Below are 26,979 nucleotides of genomic sequence, written 5' to 3'. Positions count from 1 at the left end.
CTGCTGTTCGGAGGCGGCATAAAACCGTAGGCTTCTTTTTGCAATTTTTAGAGTTTTTCAGCTTCGCTTTAAAATTGAACTGCCTATGTAAATGTTTAAAATTTCTGCATACAATTTTAACCTGCTAACTGTCCATTAAGTGAGCTTTCATGATACTTCTTTTAACAACCCTGTTCGAACTCAAAATGCTCAAATTCTGATATAATACCGAATCTAATACCTATTTCGCCCTTCAATTGCATAACAACCACTAGGGTTACCATTTAACCACATTGCAGAATCTGTGGGGACCCTTCAGAAAAGGAGACTGTTGAGCACTTCCTCGGTAAATGTCCGGGTTTGGCAGCTAGACGATTAAGGTCACTGGGTGATCCTTTCTTCGACACCCTGTGGCAGTGCGGCAACCAAAATCCCATCAATGTTCTCCATTATATCAACAGCTCTGGCTGGCTGTAGATATCTGCCTGTTGTAGGTCTCATAATGGTATCAAAACGGCACTTCAGTGCTACTTGAGGAGTGCCAGACTGCCACTTCAACCATTTCACTTACCAACCTACGTATTTCGCCCTTCAATTTCATAACAACCTCATATGAAAACCTTAATTTTAATGAGACTTGACTGATTTTTTTACACAAACCAATTTTTGTTTTTTAAATAAATTTGTCTTAGATAAATAATTAAGTAATAAAATCCTCTTAATATCTGCTCAAGAAGCAACTTATTTGTATGTATATATATATACTTATAACTTCCCAATTCTGACGGAAGGCGTCCACTAGGTTTAGTAAGGGATTTTTTGTCACAAAATCAATACCCAGTAGCAGGTTTAAATGTAGAAGGTCTCTTCCTACAGGATGTTAAGTGTGTAAAAATATAGTATCAAAGAATACTTACCAACTTTTAAAAATTCCTTTTTTAATTAACAGTTAATATATTTAAGCATATATTGAAATACTATAAGTATTGGAGACTTTTTTCTCGAGAAGTTAAATTTCTTTAAATATTTTTACATCTTCCACTCTTGCACTTAAACTATGCACAGTATTTTACTTTAAACGTTGAGTATTTAAAAATAAATGAAGTAATTAAATATTGTAATCAAAAAAAATTTTCTTCCATTTTAATACATTCATATAAGTAGTACACACTGCCGTTTAATCTCTTTACTCCGAACCGATTCCACAAGAACACAAAAATTATAAATTCTAATCCAAGTAGTGGAGCTTTAATTGAAAGTCTGGGACTATCGATAATGGGAAGCAGCGACGTTGTTGCGGTTGTACCTGCATAATCATTCCCCATACGAGGAATGCTGCTGGATTGGAGTCCTTGGTCGAATATAAATCCGAGTCGTTTCGGTAATGTAGAACCGACTGTCGCGTGTACGGGGAAGCATCGAAGTTGGCCGATAGTTTCTGTATATCTAAATAGTTTACCTTTTGAAGATAAATTGAAAATAAGAGAAACTATTTACGGAATTGTTCAATTTTACGCAAGCCGCCAAATACATGTAGTTCCATATGAAAAAAAAAGTCTTGTGAACATCCTATCTTATTCCACATACATACATGATGGGGTGCAAAGCCATCCCAGATTGCCCGCCCAACATAGAAAAAATATTCTTACATAAAATCCTGCTTAAGTGATAAGTTCAACTAAAATATCAAAATCTGACATTTACAAAAGTTGCTTTCGGTGATTGTTGGTAGAGAGGGAGACTTAAACCACCATAAGAGTAAATAATGCGAGGTACGATGCGAGAAGCTTATAAATATTAAAGGCACTATCGATTGTTCTCGATTGTATTCAAACAAAGATCGATCGCTTTACGATAGTTAAAAACCATCGATAGTGACGATATCTTGCATTAGTTAGAAGAAACCAAGATGTGCGTTTCAAATTTACGTTGATCGTTTTCACGGCATAGAAGAGTACATTCAAGATCAATTCCATGCAAATAAAAAAAATGTTCTCTACATAAAAAACTAGGTATTGGGTATGGGAATAAGTTTCCGTCCTTTCTTAGCCAAAGTTACGAATTATTTAAACAATTAACTAATACATTATATTATGTGAAGTATCTGCATTGGAAGCTACAACTTTACTCCATCTTTCAGACAGGATACGGACTCCTCTAACGAAAAATTCGAGTTGACTTGATCCATTCATTGAGCAAGTTTGCGACGCGCTCGCCCCAATCCCGCCGCTTTTCGTTGAGAGCTCGATTCAAACGCATTAGCTGTAGTCGGTAACGATCGCCAGTGATGGTTTCAGATGGTTCAAAGAGTTCATAATAGATGGCACACTTCTAATCCCACCAGATGAGCAACATAACCTTTGAAGCTAGAATTTTTTTTTTCGCTGTCGATGGACCTGGTTCACCTGGCAGGCTCCAACTTTTGCGACGCTTAGGGTTATCATAATAGATCAATTTGTCATCGTCAGTGACGCTGCGATGCAGAAATTGTATTCACTTGGTTTTCTCTTAGCACGTCAATGATTTGACTTACAATTTAAAACCAAAATACCTACACAGCTCTTTTTTTATCGATTGTAACCCTCTCTTCTTTGTAACATATGACCAAACTTGTCTAACTAAACTTCTCGCTAAATACGACCAGGTTTTTAAAAAAACATTATTTTACATTATAATTTTCCAATTGGTTTTTCCAAGCAAAGTCACTGAGAATAAAAACTTGTTTCCATTGGTTTAACTGTTGCTTTGTCTACAAGTATTTGTAGCTCTTAATAATCAAGGATGATAGGTGATCCGATTTAGTCATTCGAAGCGAAAATGTGAGAGTAACTTCGGCTGCCACGTCACCTGGTACTCTGCAGCCGAATTCTGATCGCTCATTTCACACGCATTCAGACACTTGCCCAGTTGGTCGTTGTTCAGATGGCAACGAAGTAACATGTGAAAAAGACCGCTGTTACGACCCCCAGTTACATCAGCCAATCAGCTGATTCCTTCAAAATCGCTGAGAGCCGGTTAACGATCTAATATTGCCCCCATCTCTGCATGCTGTACATAGTCACCTAATATGCCTTACCCCAACTTATCAGAGAGGCAACAGCAAAGTTGTTACTTTTCTTACTTCTTTTCGGATCGCAATTTAAGATATTTTTAAAATAAATAATTATTTATTGGTATCAGGGCAGTTAATGCCCATATTTGTTGCCTGTGGTCCATATTTTACTGGCAAAGCTATGCAATAAGCAAATCCGTCTGTCACACTACAATTTTTATCGGAATTAACAGCGCCGTCTGTCTAGGCTAGTATCAACTCTTCAGAAGTGACATAGAACTTTAGAGAGGAGAAGCTCGACATAAAACTGTTAAGATCGTAAAGTCTTATTTTTGGTGCATTGGGAAAAATCAAAGAATTCGTTACAACCAATCCATGTAATTATTTAATTAATATTCGCTGCGGAGTAAAGAAGATATGCTGCTATAGATTTTACTCGACACCGATTGTTCCGTTTCACAGTAGTTGTTTTCGCTATAGAGTTTCAACTTTATATTATTATTTTTTTTTTTGTCAAGTTTATATATTCACATAACCGTAGTTTTATGTAAATTTTGTTGTATATACCTCTGTTGTAAACGTATATTTTTTTTAAGCATTTAGAAATAAGCAGTTTCAATTTGCTCTTTACCAGGTTTGGCATATTCCACTTTGTCGCTTTTCTCGACGGTCATCTTCCTTATCTTATCCACACATTTGAATGGCTGGAAATTGGACAAACGACTTGGCATTATACTGATGATTTGGTATTTGTGCTTCATAACACTGGCTTCGTTGTACGAACTGAATGTATTTGGATACATGAACCCACCGGAATGCGCCAGTAAATATACATGCATACATACATACATATATTTCATTTATGTACATATCCACAAACTACCTTTTAAACATATTTTTCTTCCTTTGCAGGTGATTACTAAATAAATAAATGTGGCTGTAATAAAAATATAATAATAACTCAGATGAAGCTAAGCACACAACAAGCTATTATAATTCCAAATCAAAAATACACAGGACTACTGTGCATGCATACACACATACATATATGCAAGTATGTGTGTCTCTTTCAATAAGTTGAAAATAAATGGGTCGACGTCAAGACGGTTTCGCAGATTATGTATGAGGCATGAAAACAAAGTGCAACGAGCATGTTCCCGCTACAGATACATACATACATATGTGCACATACAAACCTTCCTGTATATGATTGATATGTAAAGGTTTTACTCAGATCAACAACACTTTGACTCAGCAAGCCGCATGTGTCGGCGGGTAAGCTTGAATTGGATTTTATTATGTTGCCAAGCGGTTGGCTGTGCAGCGAAGCTGGACAAATGCATTTGTTAAGTTTATTCCACGCTTTGATATCTCGTCTTCTTCAATCACCAGCAACATTCTCATCCGCAATGGCGTAGAGCAACAGAATAGAGCTGTACATCCGAGTGCGTCAGAGTCAGCACCAAGATTCATAGTGTCTCATTACATACCAGTGTTCACTGGACTTACATAGATACATACATACATACAATATACAAGTGACATACAATCGTATGTATATACGTACATACATAGACGGCTGCAAGACATACTGCATTAATCAGCAGCGGATAGAAACCAAATAGCGAGGGGAGGTTTGGGTTGGGTAGCGAGCGATTGTTTGTGAATCGAGTAAAGAAATCAAATCAAAAATAGGCATCCAAGTCAATTTCATGATTTGAAAACTAGTTGTGTGGTTTTTGTTATTCACTTGTTTTACACCACTACGCATTCTCCGATGAACCTCCCCACTCCCCCACCCACCCGTCATCTTATTGCGCCTCTCAGTATACATGTGTGAGTGTGTTACACAATTAAAACTTCCAGGTGTTGCAAATATGAAAAGCAAGAAACAAAAATGTATTAAAATAGCATATACCATTAGCACGGCACCATATTTACAACAACAAAATTTTAATATACAACTCAATTCGAAAAAGTAAAGTGTTAGTACATACGTTTTTACATCGCACGAAGCAACAAGTTATAAAATATATATAATATATACATATATATATGCATATGTATATGTATATACATACATATATACAAAATATAATACTCCTAAAGAAAATGGCTAACTTCAAGGCTTAAAACATGATACGTAAATCGGAAAATATTAATGCTACCGAGGCCACCCGAGACGATGATGAATTCCTGCAGAACTCGACGAGATGAACTGAAAAGTGAAATACACTTAACTCACTTGTTTTTTGAGATACACAATTAAAAAAATAAAACCAAATAAAATAAAAATTAAATAAAATAAAATAAAATAAAATATAATAAATAAAAATTATATAATTAAAAAAAAAATATACAATAAAAGTAGATAAAATAAAATAAAACAAAATAAAATGAAATAACATAGCATAACATAAAATAAAATAAAATAAAATAAAATAAAATAAAATAAAATAAAATAAAATAAAATAAAATAAAATAAAATAAAATAAAATAAAATAAAATAAAATAAAATAAAATAAAATAAAATAAAATAAAATAAAATAAAATAAAATAAAATACAATAAAATTAAATTAAATTAAATTAAAAAAATAAAATAAAGTAAAATACAATAAAATAAAATACAATACAATACAATACAATAAAATTAAATAAAATAAAATTAGATAAATTAAAATAAAATAAAATAATCCATAAAATAAAATAAAAATAAAATAAAAGCTCGAAGTCGCATAGTTTTGAAGATATCAAATCCAAAATGAATTTTGTTCAAAAGAATGATTGTTTTACGTATTTAGTTAGAACTCCAAGAAGTTTCTTTGCTAAAACAAATGCAATAATTGTTCTTTGCGTAATTTTGAAGAACAAATCCGTGCTAGAGCACACTTTATTCATTTATTTACTATTTGCATATTTAGTCTATGAAACAATAATTTCTTAACGTTTAATTAAAAATCAGACTTAAATTAGGGCATCGTCATCATCAGAATATCAGTTAAAATTGTTTTAGGCAAAGAAAAATCAAGATCGATAGATGTTGAGATTTGGTTAAATTCGCAAGTGGCCCTTCCAATAGGTGCATTACGTGCATAAGTCGTTCTGGCATTATCTGCATAGATAGGCAACGAAGCACGAAGATACCTCCGCGCAACATTAAAATTTATTTCTTCTAGAAGTGACTGACAGTCATAAATTCCTTGTGTAATTGCAAACAAATAAAATATAATATTTACCCTCTTTTGTAGAGCGATTTTAAATTGAGCAGCGCTAATATAACACATGAGCTGAAAAGTTCCGGACCTAACAAAGAAAACACCTTGTTTTTTTTTGTCAAAATTAGCTTTATTCATCAATGTAATTTCCACGAATGGCAACGCAATCTTTTCAGCGCCGTTCTAACATTTCAATACCACTTTTGTAGAACGATTTGTCTTATGCCTCAAAATAGGCCTCAGCGAAATTACTTACCGGCGAGCATTTTTTTAGGTCTGCGAACAGCCAGTAGTTGCTGGGAGCAAAATCTGGCGAATACGGTAGTTTTGACTGACTTGTGACAAGGTGCGTTGTCTTGAAAGTGAGCAAACGCAGCACCCACAATGAACAGAGCTTTCTCATAGTCAAGTGCTCATGCAATATAAAGCCAAAGCGTTCTTTTGATGTATGAACGATGTCATGTCAACGATGTAACTCATGCAACTTCACTTTTTGGTTATTCAAAACGATTTTGTGCATTTTTTTTATGTTTTCTGGTGATACCGCCTCATTGCGATGTAAATTGCGTTGTGCATCATGGGACCCTTTTGAAGTCAGCAAACCATCGTTTTATTGATGTTTCTGATGGAGCCATTGCTTCGCTTGAACGGTATTTTATCCCTTCAAAAAGCAGTGTAAAATCAAAACACGAAACTCTCTTTCATCCACTTTTTGAAAATAACAAAAGTAGCGTCACTCTTAGCACAATAACTCTCGAATTAATGAATAAAAATTCATGAAATTTTAACAGCTGCCTTTTTAAGGTTAGCACTAACTGAAACAAGAGGTGAATGCAATAAAGCTAGTGCCAGTGTTAGGCATGGGGTTTTTCAGCCCAAGTGTTACGAAGGCACAGAATGCCTGAAACACAATGAACTAAATGCAAATTTTAGAAACACCTTCTGCGCGCGCTCGCTGTATCCTATCACTTTGTAAGCTAATATGGTTTTTTTTATTTTATACCAGCACTTCACTAAATCGAACACATTTTCTAATATTACGTAGCTGTACTTAAAAGTTTTTCAGAAAACATGAAATATTCTTGGCTCGAGGGAGCCAAATCTGGAGAATAAGAGGATGTAAAACGAGTTGAAACCCTATTTGCATTGATTTTGCGATCACAACTGCTAAAGGGGGAAAAATCACTCGACTTCCTCGATTGAAATAAATGCCAAACACAAAGAAATAAACCGATCTGGCTGAAATTTTGTGTGTGTTCTTCCAAGAAATGCAACTAACTGAATATAACTTCGATATGCGCCAGTAGCGCCGGCTCTTAGACTTTTCGCGGACTTTTTAAACGGCCCTCGTATCACGGTGGAAATTTTCGTTTTGTAAATTCTTTTTATAGAGCGAGACATTCTCCCGTTGAAAATAAATTTATTATTCTAATTAATTTATTATTTTTCTAGCCTAACACTGCATAATTTAAGTTTGTTTTTGCTTTGAGTTTTGTTATTTTTATACAAAAATTCTTGCCACCCGAAATTGTGCTTTCCTGCAACAATTATTTATTAACTATTATTAATCAGTGACGTACAAATAGATGAAGTACGCGTTTGCGAATTTCCAAGAATTTTCGATTGAATTCTTTTTTATTCTAATAACTTACGGTAGGCGCTGTAACTTATCGCGCTTAGGCTAAAGCTGCAATTAGTGGTGCCTTATCTTGGCCATAACCGTAACCATAGTAATCAGTTGTTCTGATCAAATATTTGGGCATCACTGTAAACAACTATAGGTGCCGCAGCATAGCGGCATAGCCATAACGGTACCGTGTGTATCTATTCAATTTTGGTTTTTCGCCGTAACCGTAAGCAGCTGTGAAATACTTTACATTTGTTTTAATATTTGCGTTCAAAATTTGAATATTAGAAATGAACGACGAAAAATTAATTGATTTTGTGGAAAATGATCCGTGTGTTTATGCCAAAATGCAAATGTTGTCATTAATTCGACTTCAATATCAGCTGCTTATGGTTACGTCATAACTAATCGACAAATGCTGTAATGTTGCGGCTATGGTTGTAGTTTCGGCTACGGTATTATGGCTACGACCACTACTTGCCGCTTTAAACATACATTTTTTTGCTCTGATTTTTTCTTCCAGTGCATTTTCAGCACAGTTGCTACGCTATCAATTTTTTTCATATTTGAAACATTTTATTTTTTAATTATTTATGAATATTTAAATACCTATTCTAATTATTTACAAAACTAATAAGTAAAACTCTATTCTGTAGCCGTTCTTAATGACTTAACGACACTCAAAATCCGAAAAAAATATAAAATTCAATTTTTGCTTTTCACTTCGACTCATTGACTTCTACAGGAGTACATCAAGAACAGTGGTAACCCGTTAAATGCAATTAAACCTATAATAATAATAGAAAGAAGGATATGAAAAACAACAACAAAATAATTAGGTAAACGCAGCTACACTTGCACTCACTAAGAAATGTAGATAGGACGAAAAAAGTAAACAAATATTAAGAATATACTAAAGATTAAGATTATTTAAAAATAAATACACTAAAAATAGAGAATACAATAGAACGAATCTGACAAACCGGCAAGCGTAAAGAAACATGCGCATACATATATGTATATGTACAGATGGGCAATAGAAGCCCTGCAAGAAATTTATATGTGCATACATAACTTTAGCGCCTCTAGTGAGTTTGGAAGTTCATGTAAGCAATTGGATCCTGTAAACTGTTAAATAATTGACTTTTGTTTATTTTCAACTAGTTGTAGACTAGTGATTATATAACTAGTTTCCTTGAAGCATGAAACGAGATGCATAGTTATTATTTCGCTGGCTTAGATTTTCACTGCTGGAAGCTCAAAAATGCTCAAATGCATTTATCTACTAACACCCATTACGTATGTGTATGTGGCTGTACATTAAGTATATTGCGGATCAAAAGCAAATAAAAGTTAAAGTAAAAGTATTACGAGTAAAGTAGCTATAAATACCTATGTATGTGTAATTATAAAAGAAAATGCTAGTTTAAATTTATGCGCTGAAGTACTAATGAAAATTTTATGTATGTAGATATTTTACTAATACTCGTATTTGTGCGTTTACAGTATTTTCAGCTAAGCTTAGACTTTTTAGAAAAACTGTATTTTTTAACTGCAGATACAAACATACCTACATATTTTGAGTATTGCTTTTAAAAAGCTTTGTGTTGGACAATAACTGACAGCAATCAAATATTTCTCAAAATTTATTGGTTATCGTATTTTTTTTTTTTTGTTTTTTTTTTAACTAATGTTTATTTATTATTTGTTTATTTATTATTTTTTTTTAATGTATAATTTGCGTTCATTTCTTTACGTTCAGAAAGAGAGAGAAATTTACTTTTTCCACACACTCTCCTTACCTACTATACATATACATACATATACATATGCATATGCAGATGCAAAATCCATAGTCAAAGGTTGCGCAAATAAAAGAAATAAAGATTTTAAAAATTACTAAATAAAATCAAATCCCATTACAGCCATTTAATTCTAGATAAAGAGAAAGAACCGTTTGCAAAGTCAATAGTTCAAAATTAATGTTCAATCTGTGTTTTTATAGGCTTGCGCTCTCTTCTTTCTCCAATACAGATAGGCCTGCTATATGTATGTATATCATTGAACGAGCGCTCTAATTTTGGCACACATACATTCATACATATTCTATAACTTAAGAGCAAAGTCATTATTAGGAGAGTCACTTCTATTATTAGTGTACGTCTTGACTACACTAAGCAAGGTTGATAGATACCAGGTTTGCTCATTAGGTACGGTGAACAAAAAAAATGTTGAGGGGAACTTTGGATTCTGTTTCACTGTCTTTGTGAAACACAAAACGAATGACGTCGGCATATCTGCCAAATTCGCTCAGAGCCGAATTATGGTCTGCTAGGTAGTACACCTCTAAAAATCTTTTCCGCATGTACTCTAAGTGCGTTTAGGTGCTTGCTGAGATTTCCACTTTGGCATTTTTAGTGAGATATGTAATCAGAAAGAAGTTTAAGCCGAAAGTCACACCACCAACAAAATTTGATACAGTAGTGCATATACATATGTATGTGTCGATTTACACAGGGAAATATTTGGAAGGGAAACATTTTTTTCGTGGGAGAAGAACGGACGTCGCAGAGAGAGGCGATTTTGTCTCCCATACTGGCGACACGCTCTGTGCTTTTTATTCGTATTGTCAAACTTGAACTTGGCCACAAAACAATTTTTAACGGTTGCTTCATTCATTTTCTTCTTTTTTGTGAGAAAGTCCTCCAATCAGAAATTCAAATCCAGCTCAGATTCAATTACAATTGCATAGGAGTTCAAACATTTAAATGAGATATTTAATTATAGTTAAGGCGTAGCAGAAATAGGGGGGTTAGACTAGTCAAAAATGATTATCGTGGTACCTAATAATCAGTGAATTCTCCTTTCAAAAATATTAGTTGATCCGGTGATAAAGGGAGAGAGAAGTACAGCACGTTAACGTCATTAAAGAACCTTGTCAGCGCACATTTAATTTTTGGGCTTTTGTTGTTTTGGAAGTGGCATTCCAAGGGTTATCTCTTCAACTGTTTTATCTTCCTTTGAAGCTCAAAAAATCATGCCTTCAGTGGCCTGCTTTAAATGCTCGAACTTGAAAGAAATTTAGCAGAAAAAAATGCAAAACTCTCGTACGTAGGTGCATATGTTCATGTGTATGTATGTATGTGTTATACACAGAAAAGCATCGGTGGAATGTTTACAGTAAACAGCTTGCGTGTTGATTTATTTATTATATTATTAATATTATTATTATTTTTTTTTCTTTTTATTCTGCCATTTTTTCTATAAGCTGTTGATGAAGAAACAGAGCATTTGGCTAATTAAATAATAAATTTAACAAATGCGCATTTGCGTGTAGACAGTCGCAGCAAGAAAACAGTCTTTAGACAGCGCAGACGACAAATATATGCATAGATACATATTCATACAGGGTGCGTACGGCATTTGAGAACAACTTGAGTGTGAAACTAAGAAGCTTTTATTTTGAGCAAAATTTAATGGAAATTCACGATTTATTTACACAACATTAAGCTCTTATGCATCTATTAGCCCCAATAACCTCCTCGATACGGATCTGGAAACGATTACATGCCCGAATCAAATGCTCCTTATTCAAATTGACCACAACGGTATTAATTGCAGCCTTCAAAGAAGAAATAGTGCTATGAGGATGTTTACTGGTTTCACGCTCAACAGTGCCCCATACGTAGTAATCCAGTGTCTAAGGTTTGGCGAGTTAGGCGTCCATAAGCTCCCAACTGCTGGGATGGACGCGATTTTAAATCTACCACCGCTACACTTAGCAATGCAAGAGGAAGCTGCTATGCAAGCACTATCCTTTCATATGGAGGAAAAATGTAAGCCCGTAGATCTTACTGAACACCTCAATATACTAAACAGGGTTGCACATGCAGCAGGCATGAGCCAGACGAACGACCACACGGAACCCGTACTTTGACTAAGAGATGCAAGGTTATCTGCCCATCTGGGGAAGAGTGGAACACTAGCCCAACATGGCTACATGATGGCTCGCACAAATGATATACAAAGGGAACAAAACGATCCAGGAGATAGGAGCAGGAATAGTGGCACCTAAAGTACACAAATCTTTAGCTCTAAGCACAGATACTACAATTTTCCATGCGGAGCTTTTCGCCGTAATGGAAATAGTACAAATCGTATCCAAAAGAGGGTTCGAAAAAGTAAAAATTAAAATACTTTCGGAGAGTTAATCAGTCCTCAACGCCATAAATAGCTTTACCTTCACTTCAAAAGTGCTTCTAGAGTGTAACAAAGCACTCAACAAACTGGTGACTCTCAATTCCTTGATTTGGGTACCAGAAAATGAGGCACACGAAGGAAACGGGATGGCAAACTTTTATCCCAAAAAAGGGCAACAAAAGCAAGCAAAAATGGACCCGTATAAAAACCAAGGAATAAGGGGGCGGCACAAACGGTCTTAATTACTCCAAAAACTTTACTCCCGAACTTTAATACCAACAGAGCGAAATATGCAATAACCCTAGACAAAAAGGGTCTCAGGTTGCTCTGTAGAGCACTTACTGGCCACTTTGCCTGCAATAAACATTTCAATACAACAGGATTATCTAGCACCAGTTTATGCAGGTTCTGCTGTGATGAAGAGGAATACAATGAACACTTAATCACCTACTGTGAAGCATTAGGGGTCACAGGAGGCACAGAATCCTGGACTCGTACCTAGACGAGAGGATGATTACTTACAAATGCTCCCTCCTAAGGAGCTGCTTCGATCCCTCGCGCAATACTAAATGATTAAAATTAACCACTTAGGGGCGCACAATAGATCAATCAAGTTGCAGTGGATAAAGGCCTTAGCCTAACCCGTACAACCACTGCCAAGCTCGGTGTTCTCAGGCGCTTGAGGGTGTTTAATTATGTTTAGAAGGAGTTTTAATTGAATAGTTCGGAAATTTATACCGCAGATCTTCATGGACAACTCGACGGATAAGTCCCTCATAAACATTAAGCTCCCTCCCGCAAAGGGCCTCATTGGGGGCTCAAGGTGACCTCGTCAATGATCGTTTGCACTTGTTACATAAATTCTGCAGATAGGACAGTGTCAGAACGTTCCTCGTGTTTTTTGTGTTTTACATCGCCACCTGATGCTTCCAATACACGGCGAAGCTTATGAATGAATGAGCGGGCGCACTTACGAAAATTCGGGGTTTCTAAATCGTTGTGATTTGCACAGACAGCGAAGATAACTGCAAGTCTCTTCATTTCTCCAGTTAATTTGTAGTCCTCCATGTCTCATCTGAAAAAGCGCAAAACGAAGAGTAATGATTTCGGGAAGCTACATACATGCATGTCCTCAAATACCCTTGCACCCTGTATATACAGTGACTCACAGCTTATTTGATGCAGCAAAAAAAAAAGTGATTAAAATATCGAATATATTTTATGGTATTTCCTTTGCAGAAAACAAATCGTATACTTTTATATTTTTTTTTTTTTGTTAAATAATTATAAATAATTTTATTTAATAAAAAAAAAATAACAAAAAATGTTTCTTCATAAGAAAGATATGGCAAATTAAAATAATTCAGTTACAGTTTTGAGGGCACAGCTTAAAAGATGCAAAAAACATAAACACATTAATATTTCGATTTCAAGATTACGGCTAATACTTAGTGGGGTAACCCTTTTGATTCAGAACAGCTTTTAATCGGGAATTCATAGAATCTACAAGTTTTGCTATATAATCGGAACTAATTTTATCCCATTCTTCCTGTAGTGCCCGTTTCAGATCAGAAGCATTAGAAATATTGTGGTTTCTTGTTTTATTTTCCAAGAATAAATTCTGAATAACGTTGAGATCTGAACTCTGTGCAGGTGTCTGTACTACATGTGGGCAGTTCCAAACAAGCCAAGTTTTTACAATACCAGACGTTTGCTTGGGATCGTTGTCTTGGTAGAGCCTAAACGTATCCCCAATGCCCATTTTATCCGCACTTTGTACTAACTTATCTGGATAATACATCTCTTTATTCATGTTTCCTTCGATAATAGTTAAATTCACGACGCCTGAATAGGGCATGCAAACCCATACCATCACACTGCCCCCGCCGTGTTTAACTGTAGAGCGCAAATTGCATGGTTGAAGCGCGGTGTTTGGTTTTCTCCAAACGCAGGACTTCCCACAAAGGTTAAATTTGCTTCATCCGTAAAAACAACGGACTTCCAGAACGAAAAGTCTTTGTTCAAATGTTGTCTGCAAAACTCTATTCTTTGTTTTCTATTACAATACGAGCATTAATCAACGGCTTATTTCGGCCGCCGTAGCCGAATGGGTTGGTGCGTGACTACCATTCGGAATTCACAGAGAGAACATAGGCTTGAATCTCTGTGAAACACCAAAATTAATAAAAACATTTTTCTAATAGCGGTCGCCCTCGGCAGGCAATGGCAAGCCTCGGAGTGTATTCCTGCTATGAAAAAGCTCCTCATAAAAATATCTGCCGTTCGGAGTCGGCTTGAAACTGTAGGTCCCTCCATTTGTGGAACAACATCAAGACGCCCACGCACCACAAATAGGAGGAGGAGCTCGGCCCAACACCCAAAAAGGGTGTACGCGTCAATTATATATATATATTTCGGGCAGTCCTTCCTTGAAAATTTTCTTCGCGCAGAACTCTGCGAACAGCTTCAAGGTTGCAAATCTTGCCGAAGTATTTTTCGACTTCGTTCGTTAATTTTGGAGTGCTTAAATCGGGGGTTTCTTTAACTTTGGGAACAATCCACCTCTTATCTGCATCACTAAATATTTTATTTGGCGCAGATCTGTACTTATCTTCGATCCTGTTAATGTGCTGGACAGTTGGGGAACTAATAGCAATAATTTATGCAGTTTTTCGTTGGCTTTTTCCCTCTTTATAATGACAAATAACGTCTTCCCTTTTTTCAAGTGAGGTCTGTTCTCCCAATTTAAAAAAATTAAATTTTTTCAACTATTCTTTACAAAAATTTTTTGAGAATGACTTAAGATTAGCTGAGGATCAGAAAAAGATACATTTCGCCGTTATTGCATTCTCAGAGAAAATATAAAATAAATTTTGTTGAGAAAACTATTTGTTTCTATATTTTTTCAGCAAGCTTTGTTTTTGTTATTGTTCTTTCTGCAGTGGTAATCAGTACATACATACATACATATCGCATTACAAGTCGTATACTTTTTTTGTTTATTAAATTTAATAAACATCGAGTCATTTTCTTTTTTCTAAAAAAGTATTACCTGCAGTAAATAAACTGTGAATCAATGTATATGCATAGATCCATGCAAAAGAATGTGTCAACCAAACTTAAAAAAAAATAAAAAAAATGTTTATGTATATGATTTTTATATTATAAATTTTTTGAATGGTTTTTATTTTATTTGTTTCGTTTTGTTTGCTTGTTTGTCATATTATGACGTAGTTCATTTATTTGATGGAATTGTATAAAATGCAAATTGAAGATGAAAAAATCTACAGATGAATAATAATAAAGTCAATTGTGCACCAATTTTCAATACAATTTTCCTTTTGTTATATTATATTTACTAAATAAATAAATTTTACCTGCGAATTGTTTTTCCTTTACTGCGTATAGTGCAAATGGGAGATGTAGCACAGCATTTCCCACTAAAAACAATTACATACGTAAATCCCCATGGTTTCGTTTATAGATTTACAGGCACGCAAGATTTTATATTCATACTATACATATGTATGTGTGCATACATATGTATATACATACATACACATATATTAAAGTAAATATACATATGTATGCTTGCATATGTTTTGAAGTAATGAAAAAGCACACAGTGCATAGTAAATGCATAGATCAATTAAAATAAATAAATAAATAGCATACATACATACGTACATGTACGATTACTTATGGATATTAAATTCATACATACATACAAACATATGTATGTACATGCATACATGAGAAGACATCCTCGTTAATTATATAGGCAACGAATTTTATGTTTATTATTTTTTGTACGATTTATAAGTAAATAAAATAAGTATTAAAAAGAATGCATTAAAAAATTATAAAAACAAAAAAATTAATATTCAAAATGAAGAAAATTAAAGAAACAAAGAAGAAATTGTAACGCATTATTGTTGAAAGTTAATATTAAGAGAGCAAAGAATTTTTTGCTACAATTTCCCCTATGCACACATATACATGCATACGTACCATGTACACGCTGCATATGCACTTGCATGCATGCATTGTGTATGCGTATGTGTGTGTGTGTGTGTGTGTATTCTACAAAACCTACAAACTGTGTACTTATATACGAAATCCAATTCAACAATCAAATCAATTATTAAAATTTAAACTTGACAAGCTACATCCATACATACCTATACCCATACGTACGTACATACATGCATACATAGATATACATACACACATATACATACATATATGCCTACAAACAAACTTGTGTATTAAGTAATAGTAATCAAAGCTATATAAAGTAATTAGCATAGCACATATACATGTACATACGTGTGTATGTACATATGTACATGTGAAATATACATACATACATACATATATACAAATAGTTGTTTTTGTTATCCAAATAATATTACATACATATAAGATTGATATGTGTATATTATATACATGCATACATAAATGCGCATGAACTGTTATACTATATACTATACACACAAACATACATACATACACACATACAAGGTGTAAACACAAAATTACAATAAATTTTCAACAAATAGTCAATTCTAATATTTATCTGTTTTGCTTACAAACAAGTGTATGTGCATATGTACGCAACCGATGCGACACCTACATATGTATGTATTGTATAGTAATTTAGTCAATTTATATTTAAAAATTATTAAAAATTTAAAAAATTAAAAAAAAAAACAAAAATAACAAATTAATTATTGTGTTAAGAATTTGTTCCATTGTCAATTCAAAAATGTCAACTTGCTATTTTTATCCTAAATCTAAATATTTACATACATATGTACATACCTAGGCACTTATAAAAATGTCTGCTACTTACGAAAGAATCTCCTTCACATAAAAATGTGGAAATATTAAAACAAAGTGAAACATAAAAAATGCCTAATTAAAAATTCTTGATATTAAAATTTAGATATACGAGTACATTTATTTTTAAATTTGAATTAGTAATTTCTATATAGTTCTAACAGCGATAATACAAGAAAGAGAAAATAGTTTTTTAGTGTGTTTTTTTTTTTTAATTTTGAAACATTACAGAAATATTAAAATTTTCAAAAATTATATTAAGTGCACGTCAACTTCAGAAATTTATACAGCATTCATTCATTTTTATACAGCCTCCTAAAATGGTTTGTTTTTTTGCAAAAACTCGAATGTGAAATTTTTAAAAAGTAATCAAAACGGCGCTTCAGTGCTACTTGAGTGCCAGACTAGCACTTCAACCATTTCCCCTAACTACCTAATCGTATTCCGCTTAGAAAACATGCCTGTAGAAATATTAACATAACTCCTAACAGAGTAATAGCCTAGACAGACGGCGGCGTTAATCGGGATTACCGGCGCAGTTGATTCTGATAAAAATTGTAGTATGACAGGCGATTGCTAAGCGGATTAGTGAACAGCTGATTTGTTTATTGCATAATTTTATCAGTAAAAGATGGTCTCCAGGTTAGAAATACGGGCCTGATACTAAAAAATTATTAATTCTTTATTTAAAAAAAATCTTAAATTGCAATTTCTGAAACTGCTGCGAAATTTCAAGCATCGAATGTATGAGTGCAAACTAGTCAAACTGCAACCAGTCATACTTGTTCTTCTCTTTAAAGTTTCATTATTTTTCATTCACAATAGATATTATTAACTCACGATGGAGGGAATAATAAGATGGCGCCGATCGTGGTACCGCTACTTTGCTCTCAGCGAATTTGACAGAATGATGTCACATTTGTGCGTTGTTTGTGTAATTTTTTTCTTCTTCTTGCATTCTTATTCGCATTTTCACATTTCTCTCGCGCAACTGCATAAGTGTGGCGTCGGGACCTTGTAATGGGCGCCTATTGTATTCAATCATTCTTGTTGCAAAATTATATCCGGACCAGAAGCCAAACAATAACACATTCGTTAAGTTGTAGTTGGGTTGAAATTGTTTTCCTAATTGCACTCAAACACATTTATCTGCACATTTTTTCGATTACGAATTCGATATCCCACGCGAGCAGGTTCGCAGCCGTAAATTCTTTGGAAGCAGTCTTCCATCACTCTTCCAATAACTGCGAACTTGGCCTTGATACAGATGTAAACCTTGAATGATGTTAAGGCATTGCCATATCATAAAAAAAGTAAGCGTACATACATTTGCCTTTAAATAAAAATATTTTATATAAAATTGAAGATAGTTGCAGCTGATTTAAAAATTTAAAATATGCACTTTACCTGCTAGACTGGGCTCACCAAAAGTATTCAAGTAAGTGAACAGTCAAACATATTGCAATGTTGTCATACGACATATGTACGTACATGCAGTATATGCATTAATTGTTTACATATGTAGGTATAAATATGTGACGGCATAGGTTTATGAACTTTTTGAATGCACTCTTGTTAGTCTGATATATTCTGGGCGCCATGCAGTCGAGGAATCGTATTTCAGAAAAGGTGTTTGTACTTACTTTATATTCATCGACGATTCTGTCTATTAACAGTAGACTACCACCGTATTTACATATATGCATATTTATGTGTGTAAATGATTGCAAAAACCACTACAAAGACCACTAATTGCTATACCACCTTGATCAAAAAGTTCCCGGAATATATTCAGAAAATTCAAAATACAAATTTAATCCGCAAAAATAATGTTATTGCCTTCGAAGTACTCCCCACTAACTGCACCGCTTATGCTAGCGTTTGCACCAGCTGTCGGTATTCAGATAAATTTCAAATATGTATGTGCTTAATTTAGGAAAAACTGCAACTCAAAAATCTAACAAATTTAACTTAACAAATTTTTGATTTTTGGCCCGAAAACTTTTATGGAACTCTATGTATTTTCGATATAAATCCATCAGTGGCGTCTTCGATGTTTCCATTATTTTCTTTCGTGCTCCTCGTAGTGTTTTTTTGGCTTTATTAAACAGAAAAAAATAGCAGGGAGCCATGTCAGGTGAGGGCAGGTTATTTGCCGATATCTCGGCATGAGCTACGGCTCGGCTACATGAGAGAAAGAAAATATTAAGTCGACTTTCGGACTTAGCGACCGATTTTACATAGGAGTTAATTTGTCCAGCACTTGTGCTTTTTTGACTGTAAACTTGTGTTATCAGTAAGTAAGGCAAAAACTCAAATACATGCAAATTTAACACGAAGCTTATGGAACACAAATTGACTTAATTCTGAGCCCAACACCTTCGTGTCGGGTTTCAGTTAATTTTTTATGACTTCAACTCTAGACATTTAAGCGTGCATCATCTTTTTATCCTTTTACCATCTTTTGTACTACATACAGTGTGCGCCATCTCGACTTTAGCAACTAGCAAAATTGAATGATTGTTGGTGTTTTTTTATTTGATTTTGTCCTTTACAATCTGTTTCAACTGCACTTAAAACACAACATCTAACAAATGCCCACCTTTACGAGCCACACAATATTGTGCTCCTTTTTTCGAATTTTCCATTACTTTTGCTAGCATTTCGGGTGATATTGCCTCTATTTCAGATCTAATGTTGGTCCTGAGCGCTTCCAATGTAGTGGGCTTGTTGGCGTATACTCTACTTTTTAAATAACCCCACAAAAAATAATCCGGCGGCGTCAAATCCGGCGATCTTGGAGGCCACTCAACATCGCCACCTTTCGACATCAACCGGCCAGGGAACTTTAGCTTCAAAAAGCTTTTCAAAACACTCTGCTTGACAGTTTCAACAATTTCATTGGAGCATCTTTTACGAACTGAAACACGTTGATGATTTGCTACAGACCCCGATTCTTCAAAATTTTTAGTCAGATTGCGTATGGTGTTATCAGAAGGCACTTTACGACCGCGGTATTTTCGACGGTATGCACGTTGAGCAAGCACAATTCAACGACCATTTTCCAAATACATGGTCACAATTTCCGCGCGTTCCTTAGGTGTAAAGTTATTCATCGTTAAAATTGTACTGAATTGACGTTTCCAAATTATTTTTTCTCAAGTCCTTCTGACAATGGATAGCGAAGTTATTCAGTATTTCCATACCGAAGCTCGAGATGGCGCACCCTGTACATATATAAAGATTGGGTAATTTAATTGAGAAAGAGTGATTTAAACAAAATTTGACAATTTAGAGACCAAATAAATAGAAAAAAAATCAGATCAGCTGTTCTACTACTGCTGCCTATTCAATACGCGTTGGCACTAGCGATATATTGGTGTTTATCAGTTTTTTAATAATTTATACTTGCCAAGATTGCATTCCATGCCTTTTAAGTTTACGAGATCACTTACGAGGCAAAATCAGCACGTAAACTTACGCAAGCTGTGTAAAAGAGTTCCCATATATGTAATTTTTTGAGGCAGTAAGCGCATTGGAACAGCTCTGCATGAAAAGTATCTGCTGTTCAGAGTCGGCTTAAAACTGTAGCTCCCGCCATTTGTGGAACAACGTCAAGACGCACACCAAAAATATGAGGAGGAGTGCGACCAAAGACCTTAGCGCCAATTATTTATTTATATTTTTTATTAAATACCAAATATTATAATTCATGAAAAATCTCCCTTCTCAAACATTTCCATCTGGTAAAACTATGCTTAATATTTACATCTGGAGAAACGTCAAAAATATGATCTATATTCAAAACAGAGCAGTAATGAGACTACCTTCACTTTGTATTATGGTAGGAAAACTCTTTCTTGATATGTCATGCTATGCCAGAATTTGATGACACATTTTTGTACTATATTCTAATTATGCTAATGAGCTGAAAGAATATTTTTATACAAGGAGTTCATTTTAGAATCCCTTAAAAAGTTCCGTCGGAAATTTATACAATAATATTATTGCTAGGCCTCCTTTCCCGGAAGTCCTTGGCAGAACTTTGTTATTATTTGATTTTTTTTTATGCTGTTATTTATTCGTCGACAAAATAGAAGATCCTACGCATGAAAAAGGGAAGCTGTATTGTCAAAATAATGGGGATTTTATTCAACGAAAAATCTTGAACTTCACGCCCCACCTTTTCAATGAGATGGATGGGCAATTTTTTTCCAGCAAAATTTGCTAAACTTTTAAGAAGAACACAATTTTAGTACTAAATTTTAATACTAAATTTTAGTTCTAAATTTCAATACGAAATTTTAGTACTAATATTTAATACTAAATTGTAGTACTAAATTTGAATACAAAAGTTTAGTACTAAATTTTAATACTAAATTTTAGTACTAAATTTCAATACAAAATTTTAATACTAAACTTTAGTACTCATTTTTAGTATTAATTTTTTAGTACATTACAAGAAATAATATTTTATAAACAACTCTCGATATTTTATAAACAACTCTCGATATAAGCTTTTTTAAGAGAAAAATAAGTAGTACTAAATTTTATCGCAAAGTTTTAGCGAATAAAGAAACCACTTAATAAAAGAATTTTCACAAATATGTGAATCTCCTCCTTTTGTGTGTTTTGTATTGTAAAGGAGCCTGACGTCACACTGGCATGTTTTTAAGGCAACCCGATTTTTAATTAAATTATTCACGTATGGTGGCCAAGAGCGCAATTGGCTTACCCGAGTGCTATTTGGAAAATGCTAAAATACATTATTTGAATTTGAGCGATTATATCGATTTATGTGATCTTTTTAGTCAGTTTTATGGAATCAAAATATACTAATTTCAACTTTTTAAATAATCCTATGCTTTTTCAATAAATGCAGACAAATAAAATCGTTAACTTATATATACAAACGACTTACAAATACATACATAATACATATACAATATATGTACAATTAGTGTTAGGGCACTAGCATGTACATACACATAATACTTGCCTACATGCATACACAGCAACAAACATGGTTACATACACACATACACACATACACATTTGATTTACCTATAATAAATAAGAATTATGAAAAAAGACATGTAAGTGGGATGAAGCAAGTAATAAAAATATATTATATATAGACATGAACCCGATACTGTACAATGTTTATTGTTGATGTTATGTTAATTTAATGAAAGCGAAAAATAAATAAAATTAATTAAAAATCAAATAAAAAAAATATTTATTTAAATAATAATAATAATAAAGTTATCAATTATTGATGCTTAAAAGATGAATAATAAATAAAAATATATACAAATTACCTTTTGTTGTTTGATCCTTTAAGAAATCGAAAAATTCAAATGACTTCACCGTGAGCCTTAAAATATGCAACACTTCATGAAATGCTGCATTTCACATTTATTTCTTGATTCTCAAACAGACTCGATATGCAATGAAAAGGTTACGAGTATATGCAGTCTGTCTAATAGAAGCATGCCAGCCATAACTTCGAAACTATTTGACCAATTTTATTCGAACAAACGGCATTGTATGGACTTATAATTTAGTTTGGGAAAAAAGAAATCCATTATTTCTGCGTAATATTTTTGCGGTACCTTTTTTATGTCAGCTTTGACATTTGTCAAGTAGATAGATGTATAATTTTACTTGATAGAAAAACCATTGAAATTATTGCAACTTAATATGAAAATAGTCGATCTTTAAGAAGAGTGCTTTTTGTAGGGTTCAAAATGCCTTTGCACTTACAGCGACCGTCGTCTACTGCGTCGTGTGGTGTGGCCACTAAAACGATCCCTCCTTACCTTCTTGGGAGACACCCTTCCCGGAACTCCTTTCCATATTACTTCGGGAGGGCCCAGAACGGCATCCATAAAGCACCAATTCTGTGCATCCACGTCTGGGTCCACCATATTTGTAGCCAGTTTTCATGCTATAGGCTCGTATTCTTGTGTCTCTACCTGTGCGACTTCGCTTTGTTGCACTGTGTCGAGTAGTACGTATTTAGTCAAATAATCTATTTTCTTTCCTGCAATTTCAACCAAGTTATCCATTGATAATTACCCCATCATTCTATGTCGTAAAGCATCTAGACTTGGGCACTTGGAATCCTCTTGATTGTAACTTCTATATCTATCGTTATACGGCCATCACATCTTCCTGGCATGGTCTCCGATAGGCCAATGGCCGGTTATTATTGACATTATTCTGTCTATGTCTGTTCTTTGTTTTCGTAACAGCTCGTCAGTTCTCAACTTGTTGTACTCTGGCCACGTTTCCTTCGCTATTTCGCAGATTTCAGTGTTGGTCCGTCTGTCAACACCCTGCTCCTGGTGTTGCAAAAAGATCTCGGGGGCAGCCCACTTATATCACTTCGGATACACCAGAGGTAACCCCTGTCTTGCCGGCTCATCGGCTTTCTCATTTCCATATATGTTCCTATGGCCAGGTACCCAGATGAGAGTGATGTGTCTGCGTGCTAATGCATTTAATTCTTCTTTGCATTGTCTGACCATTTTTGAGTTGGTTGTTGGTGACTTTATAGCTAAGATGGCTGCTTGACTACCCGTGAAAATACGTGATTCTGATAGTTGTTGTGGATGATTCCTGATTACATAGACATAGCGCAGCGAATAAAGATCCAGCGGCTTCGTTGACTGAATAATGCCGTCTGAATGGATACAAACGCTCCGGCTCTGAAAGTATTCGATGCGGTACCAGCTGGTGGTAGCATAGGAAGTAGAAGGCCTCCTCTGCATTGGAAAGATTAAGTGGAGAAGGACTTGGCTTCAAGTGGTGTGTCTAACTGGCGCCGGTTACCACAAAAAAGAAATGACTGGCTGGTTTTGTTAGTCTCGGCCAAAAACGCGTAAGCGGTTATCGCGTCAATCAAGAAGAGAAATATGTGTACCGATGCAGATTATGATGCACCTAAAGAACGATACTAAAATAGATCAAAATCTGCCTGAAAAGGTGACACTAAAAACTGAGTAATTTTAAACAGTTTCGATCCCGAATTCACTAAAAGGTGAAATTGGCAAGCATCAAGTCAAGTGTCGCCATTTAATACTTTATTTAGTTAAAGAAATAATAAAAAGAAAAAATGCATGCAAGAATGGAGAGGCTTTATTTTTGCTCAATTACGGCAAAAGCTCAATTAAGGGTGATAAGTTACTGTCAAATGCCCAAATTAAGGGCGTACTGTTTCACAATATGCGCAAAGGAAAGCAAAGCCTTCGATCAAGTACCCGTCTGGTTGTAAAAGAAGGCTATAGTATATCTAATCCTAGATAGTAACCAGACCTGGAAGATGCACGTCGAGCAGAAGGTCTCTCGAAGACTAGAAGACTTCTGGCAGTGCAAGAGAACCTTTGGCAAGACATGGAGTCTAAGACCGGCGATAGTACACTGGTTGTACATCACCCTCATTAGATCCATTATTACATACGCCTCCGTAGTCTGGTGGAAGGCTACTATAGTTAAACCCCTAACCAGACTACAGAGAAGTGTGTGCTTGGGTATCACAGGTGTTATGAGTACATTTGGCGTTGACCCTAATGACATCTTGAACTTGCAGCCTCTAGCTCTTAAAATTCGAAAGGAAGCGATGAAGGCGGCGCACAAGCTCAAGATAAGCGGAGCCTGGGGAAACGAAGGAAGCACTAGCCACTGTCAGATTTGCCACTAGTTGCCTGAGCGGTGCATACTGTTATCGATGCCAGCGGACAATCGGGTGCCTTACCTTAGAGATCAAGGACTAAGACACTAATTACTCCTTCGCTAGAAGACAGATAGCTACGGGGTAGTAGTATTGGAATTTGTAGTGACAACCAAGCTGCACTAAAAGCCCTTTTTACCCAACCTGTTCTTCGAAATTAGTAGGTGAATGCAAGACAAAACTGAACAGAGTTGGAAAACACAACAAAGTTCGTTTTATTTGGGTGCTTGCGCATTGAGGTATTACAATGAACGAGTTGACTGCAAAACTGGCCAATGAAGGCTCTGAACCCTTTCTAGGTGTCAATTCTGCATCGATTCAACTATGGATTGATGACTTTATGAGGTGTACCCATGGAAGACGTTGGTCTGAGTTGGACTCCTGCAGAGTAGCCAAGTTCCAAAGAACCAAACAGAAAATTAGCGAGCTTTCTCCTAAAACTTAATAGGACGGACCTGAGGATACTGGTGGGTGTAATCACAAGGCACAACGCCTGTGGCCAGCATGTGCCTATCATGGAAATCTTTGGCGACCCAATATCCTGCCGTGAGAATGAGGACACTGCAGAGCACTTTCTCTGTAGCTGGCCGAAGGTTTTTAGAATCAGACTGAGACTGTTAGAGTGAACTCAAACCAATTTTTCCGTCTCACCATCCATATTGTATCTATTCCGTCTCTCTACTCTTTCTATTGTAATCTATTCGGGTGTAGTACAATGACTGAGTACTTGGATTTGTCTAACCCCTAAAACTCTAATCTAATATATGGAGTAAAACCAGAATTCCTGCTAAATGTATGTCCCTGTATCATGAATGGCGAAATTGACAAAAAAATTGCAAAAGGCGTTCATTCCCATAAAAAAAGCATGGGATAGACTTTGGAAAAATGTGGTGATTTATTTGATTTTGCGCATGCTGCAGTGACAGCGACCAGCGTGAACTGACTAAAACTGAAGGAGAGCGCGATACAGGATATTTGTGTATTTATTTTTAAAAATATTTATCAGTTTGATTAAAAAGCTTCAGTTCCGAGCCAAGATTTGCCAGTATCAAAAAGTTTGCATATTTACAGAAAAGTTCCACTGGACAAGCAGATGAAACACTTGCAGCGATCTTATCAGACGGCCTTCGAAGTGGCTTACCCAGTATATTTTAACAAGAAAGACTTTTCTCCCTGGTGGAGCAAGACGCTTCTTGAAAAAGAAGGTTAGGAGAGGTTTTAACGAATGCTACCATACTAAAAACTTAAAAAATTACCGTGTAATTTTGAATGAATACAAAAAAGCCATTAAATATGCGAAACGCAACTCCTGGAAGGAGTACTACGAGTTCATTGAATCCGTGAGGGATTCTGCCAGGCTAATCAAGATCCTTTCGAGAGACCACTCCTGCAGAACTCTTGTAAAAAGAGAGGACGGGGAATGGACTGAATCTGCAGAAGAATCCTTGACTATCCTGGTGCATAATCACTTTCCGGAAAATTCTATTATCCCACGTGACATTGTCGACACGAGTCGGCAGATAGGGCTACTCGATGTTTCCATGGAATCTATTCTGTCAGTTGACAGAATCACGTGGGCAATAAATAGTTTTTCTCCTTTTAAATATCCTGGTTCTGACGATATCTTGTCTGTGATGCTTCAGCAAACAAGTACCTCGGTGGTTCCTGTCCTGCAAGAAATCTCGCTCTTAATCACGTTCCCGCCAACTGGAAGAAAACGAGGGTTGTTTTCATACCCAAAGCAGGGAGGAGGGGTCACGGCTCGCTCAAGGACTTTAGGCCTATAAGTTTACCTCATTTATCCTAAAGGTGTTTGAAGGATTGATTGATTATAATACCCGAGAGCACATCGAATCCGAATTTCCTCCACCTTCCTCATAGGAAGTTAGGTGTCTTGGTGTGATACTTGACTCCAAGCTCCATTGGAAGCTACACATTGAAAATCGGGTAAAGAATGCCAGTATAGTCGTCTACTCCTGCAAATCTATATTCGGTAAAAAATGGGGACTCAAGCCACAGATCGTGCTGTGGATGTACAACGCAGTGGTTTTGCCAATTTTAACGTATGGATGCCTAGTTTGATGGGAAGCTCTTCGGAAGGGCTATAATATGACTAAATTAGGGAGAGTGCAAAGGACTGCATGCATTGGAATCACTTGAGTATGTAAAACTTGCCCCAGTGCTGCCCTGAATGTCCTTTTGCACTTACTTCCCATCGACTTTTATGTTATTTCCATCGCATTATTTCAGACTATCATAACATAACATAAATAACAAGCAATATAAAAAGGAAGATTTGAAAAACTAAATTAATAATAGAAATTCTCA

General features: G+C 35.1%; 1 protein-coding gene across 1 annotated transcript in view; it reads left to right on the top strand.

Annotated features, from left to right (window-relative positions):
• The window catches only part of LOC128855393 (probable sodium/potassium/calcium exchanger CG1090), a 36,530-nt gene extending 31,089 nt beyond the window's left edge, over window positions 1-5,441 (top strand). The window contains exons 6-7 of the mRNA XM_054090254.1: window positions 3,666-3,854; window positions 3,944-5,441. Of these exons, the coding sequence (XP_053946229.1) occupies window positions 3,666-3,854; window positions 3,944-3,954 (200 nt within the window). The 3' untranslated portion in view covers window positions 3,955-5,441. The remainder of the gene's footprint in view (window positions 1-3,665; window positions 3,855-3,943) is intronic.
• The last annotated feature ends 21,538 nt before the right edge of the window (window positions 5,442-26,979 follow it).

This window comes from Anastrepha ludens, chromosome 2 (genome assembly GCF_028408465.1).
Source record: "Anastrepha ludens isolate Willacy chromosome 2, idAnaLude1.1, whole genome shotgun sequence".
NCBI lineage: Eukaryota > Metazoa > Arthropoda > Insecta > Diptera > Tephritidae > Anastrepha > Anastrepha ludens.
This window is presented reverse-complemented; position numbering and strand designations above follow the sequence as displayed.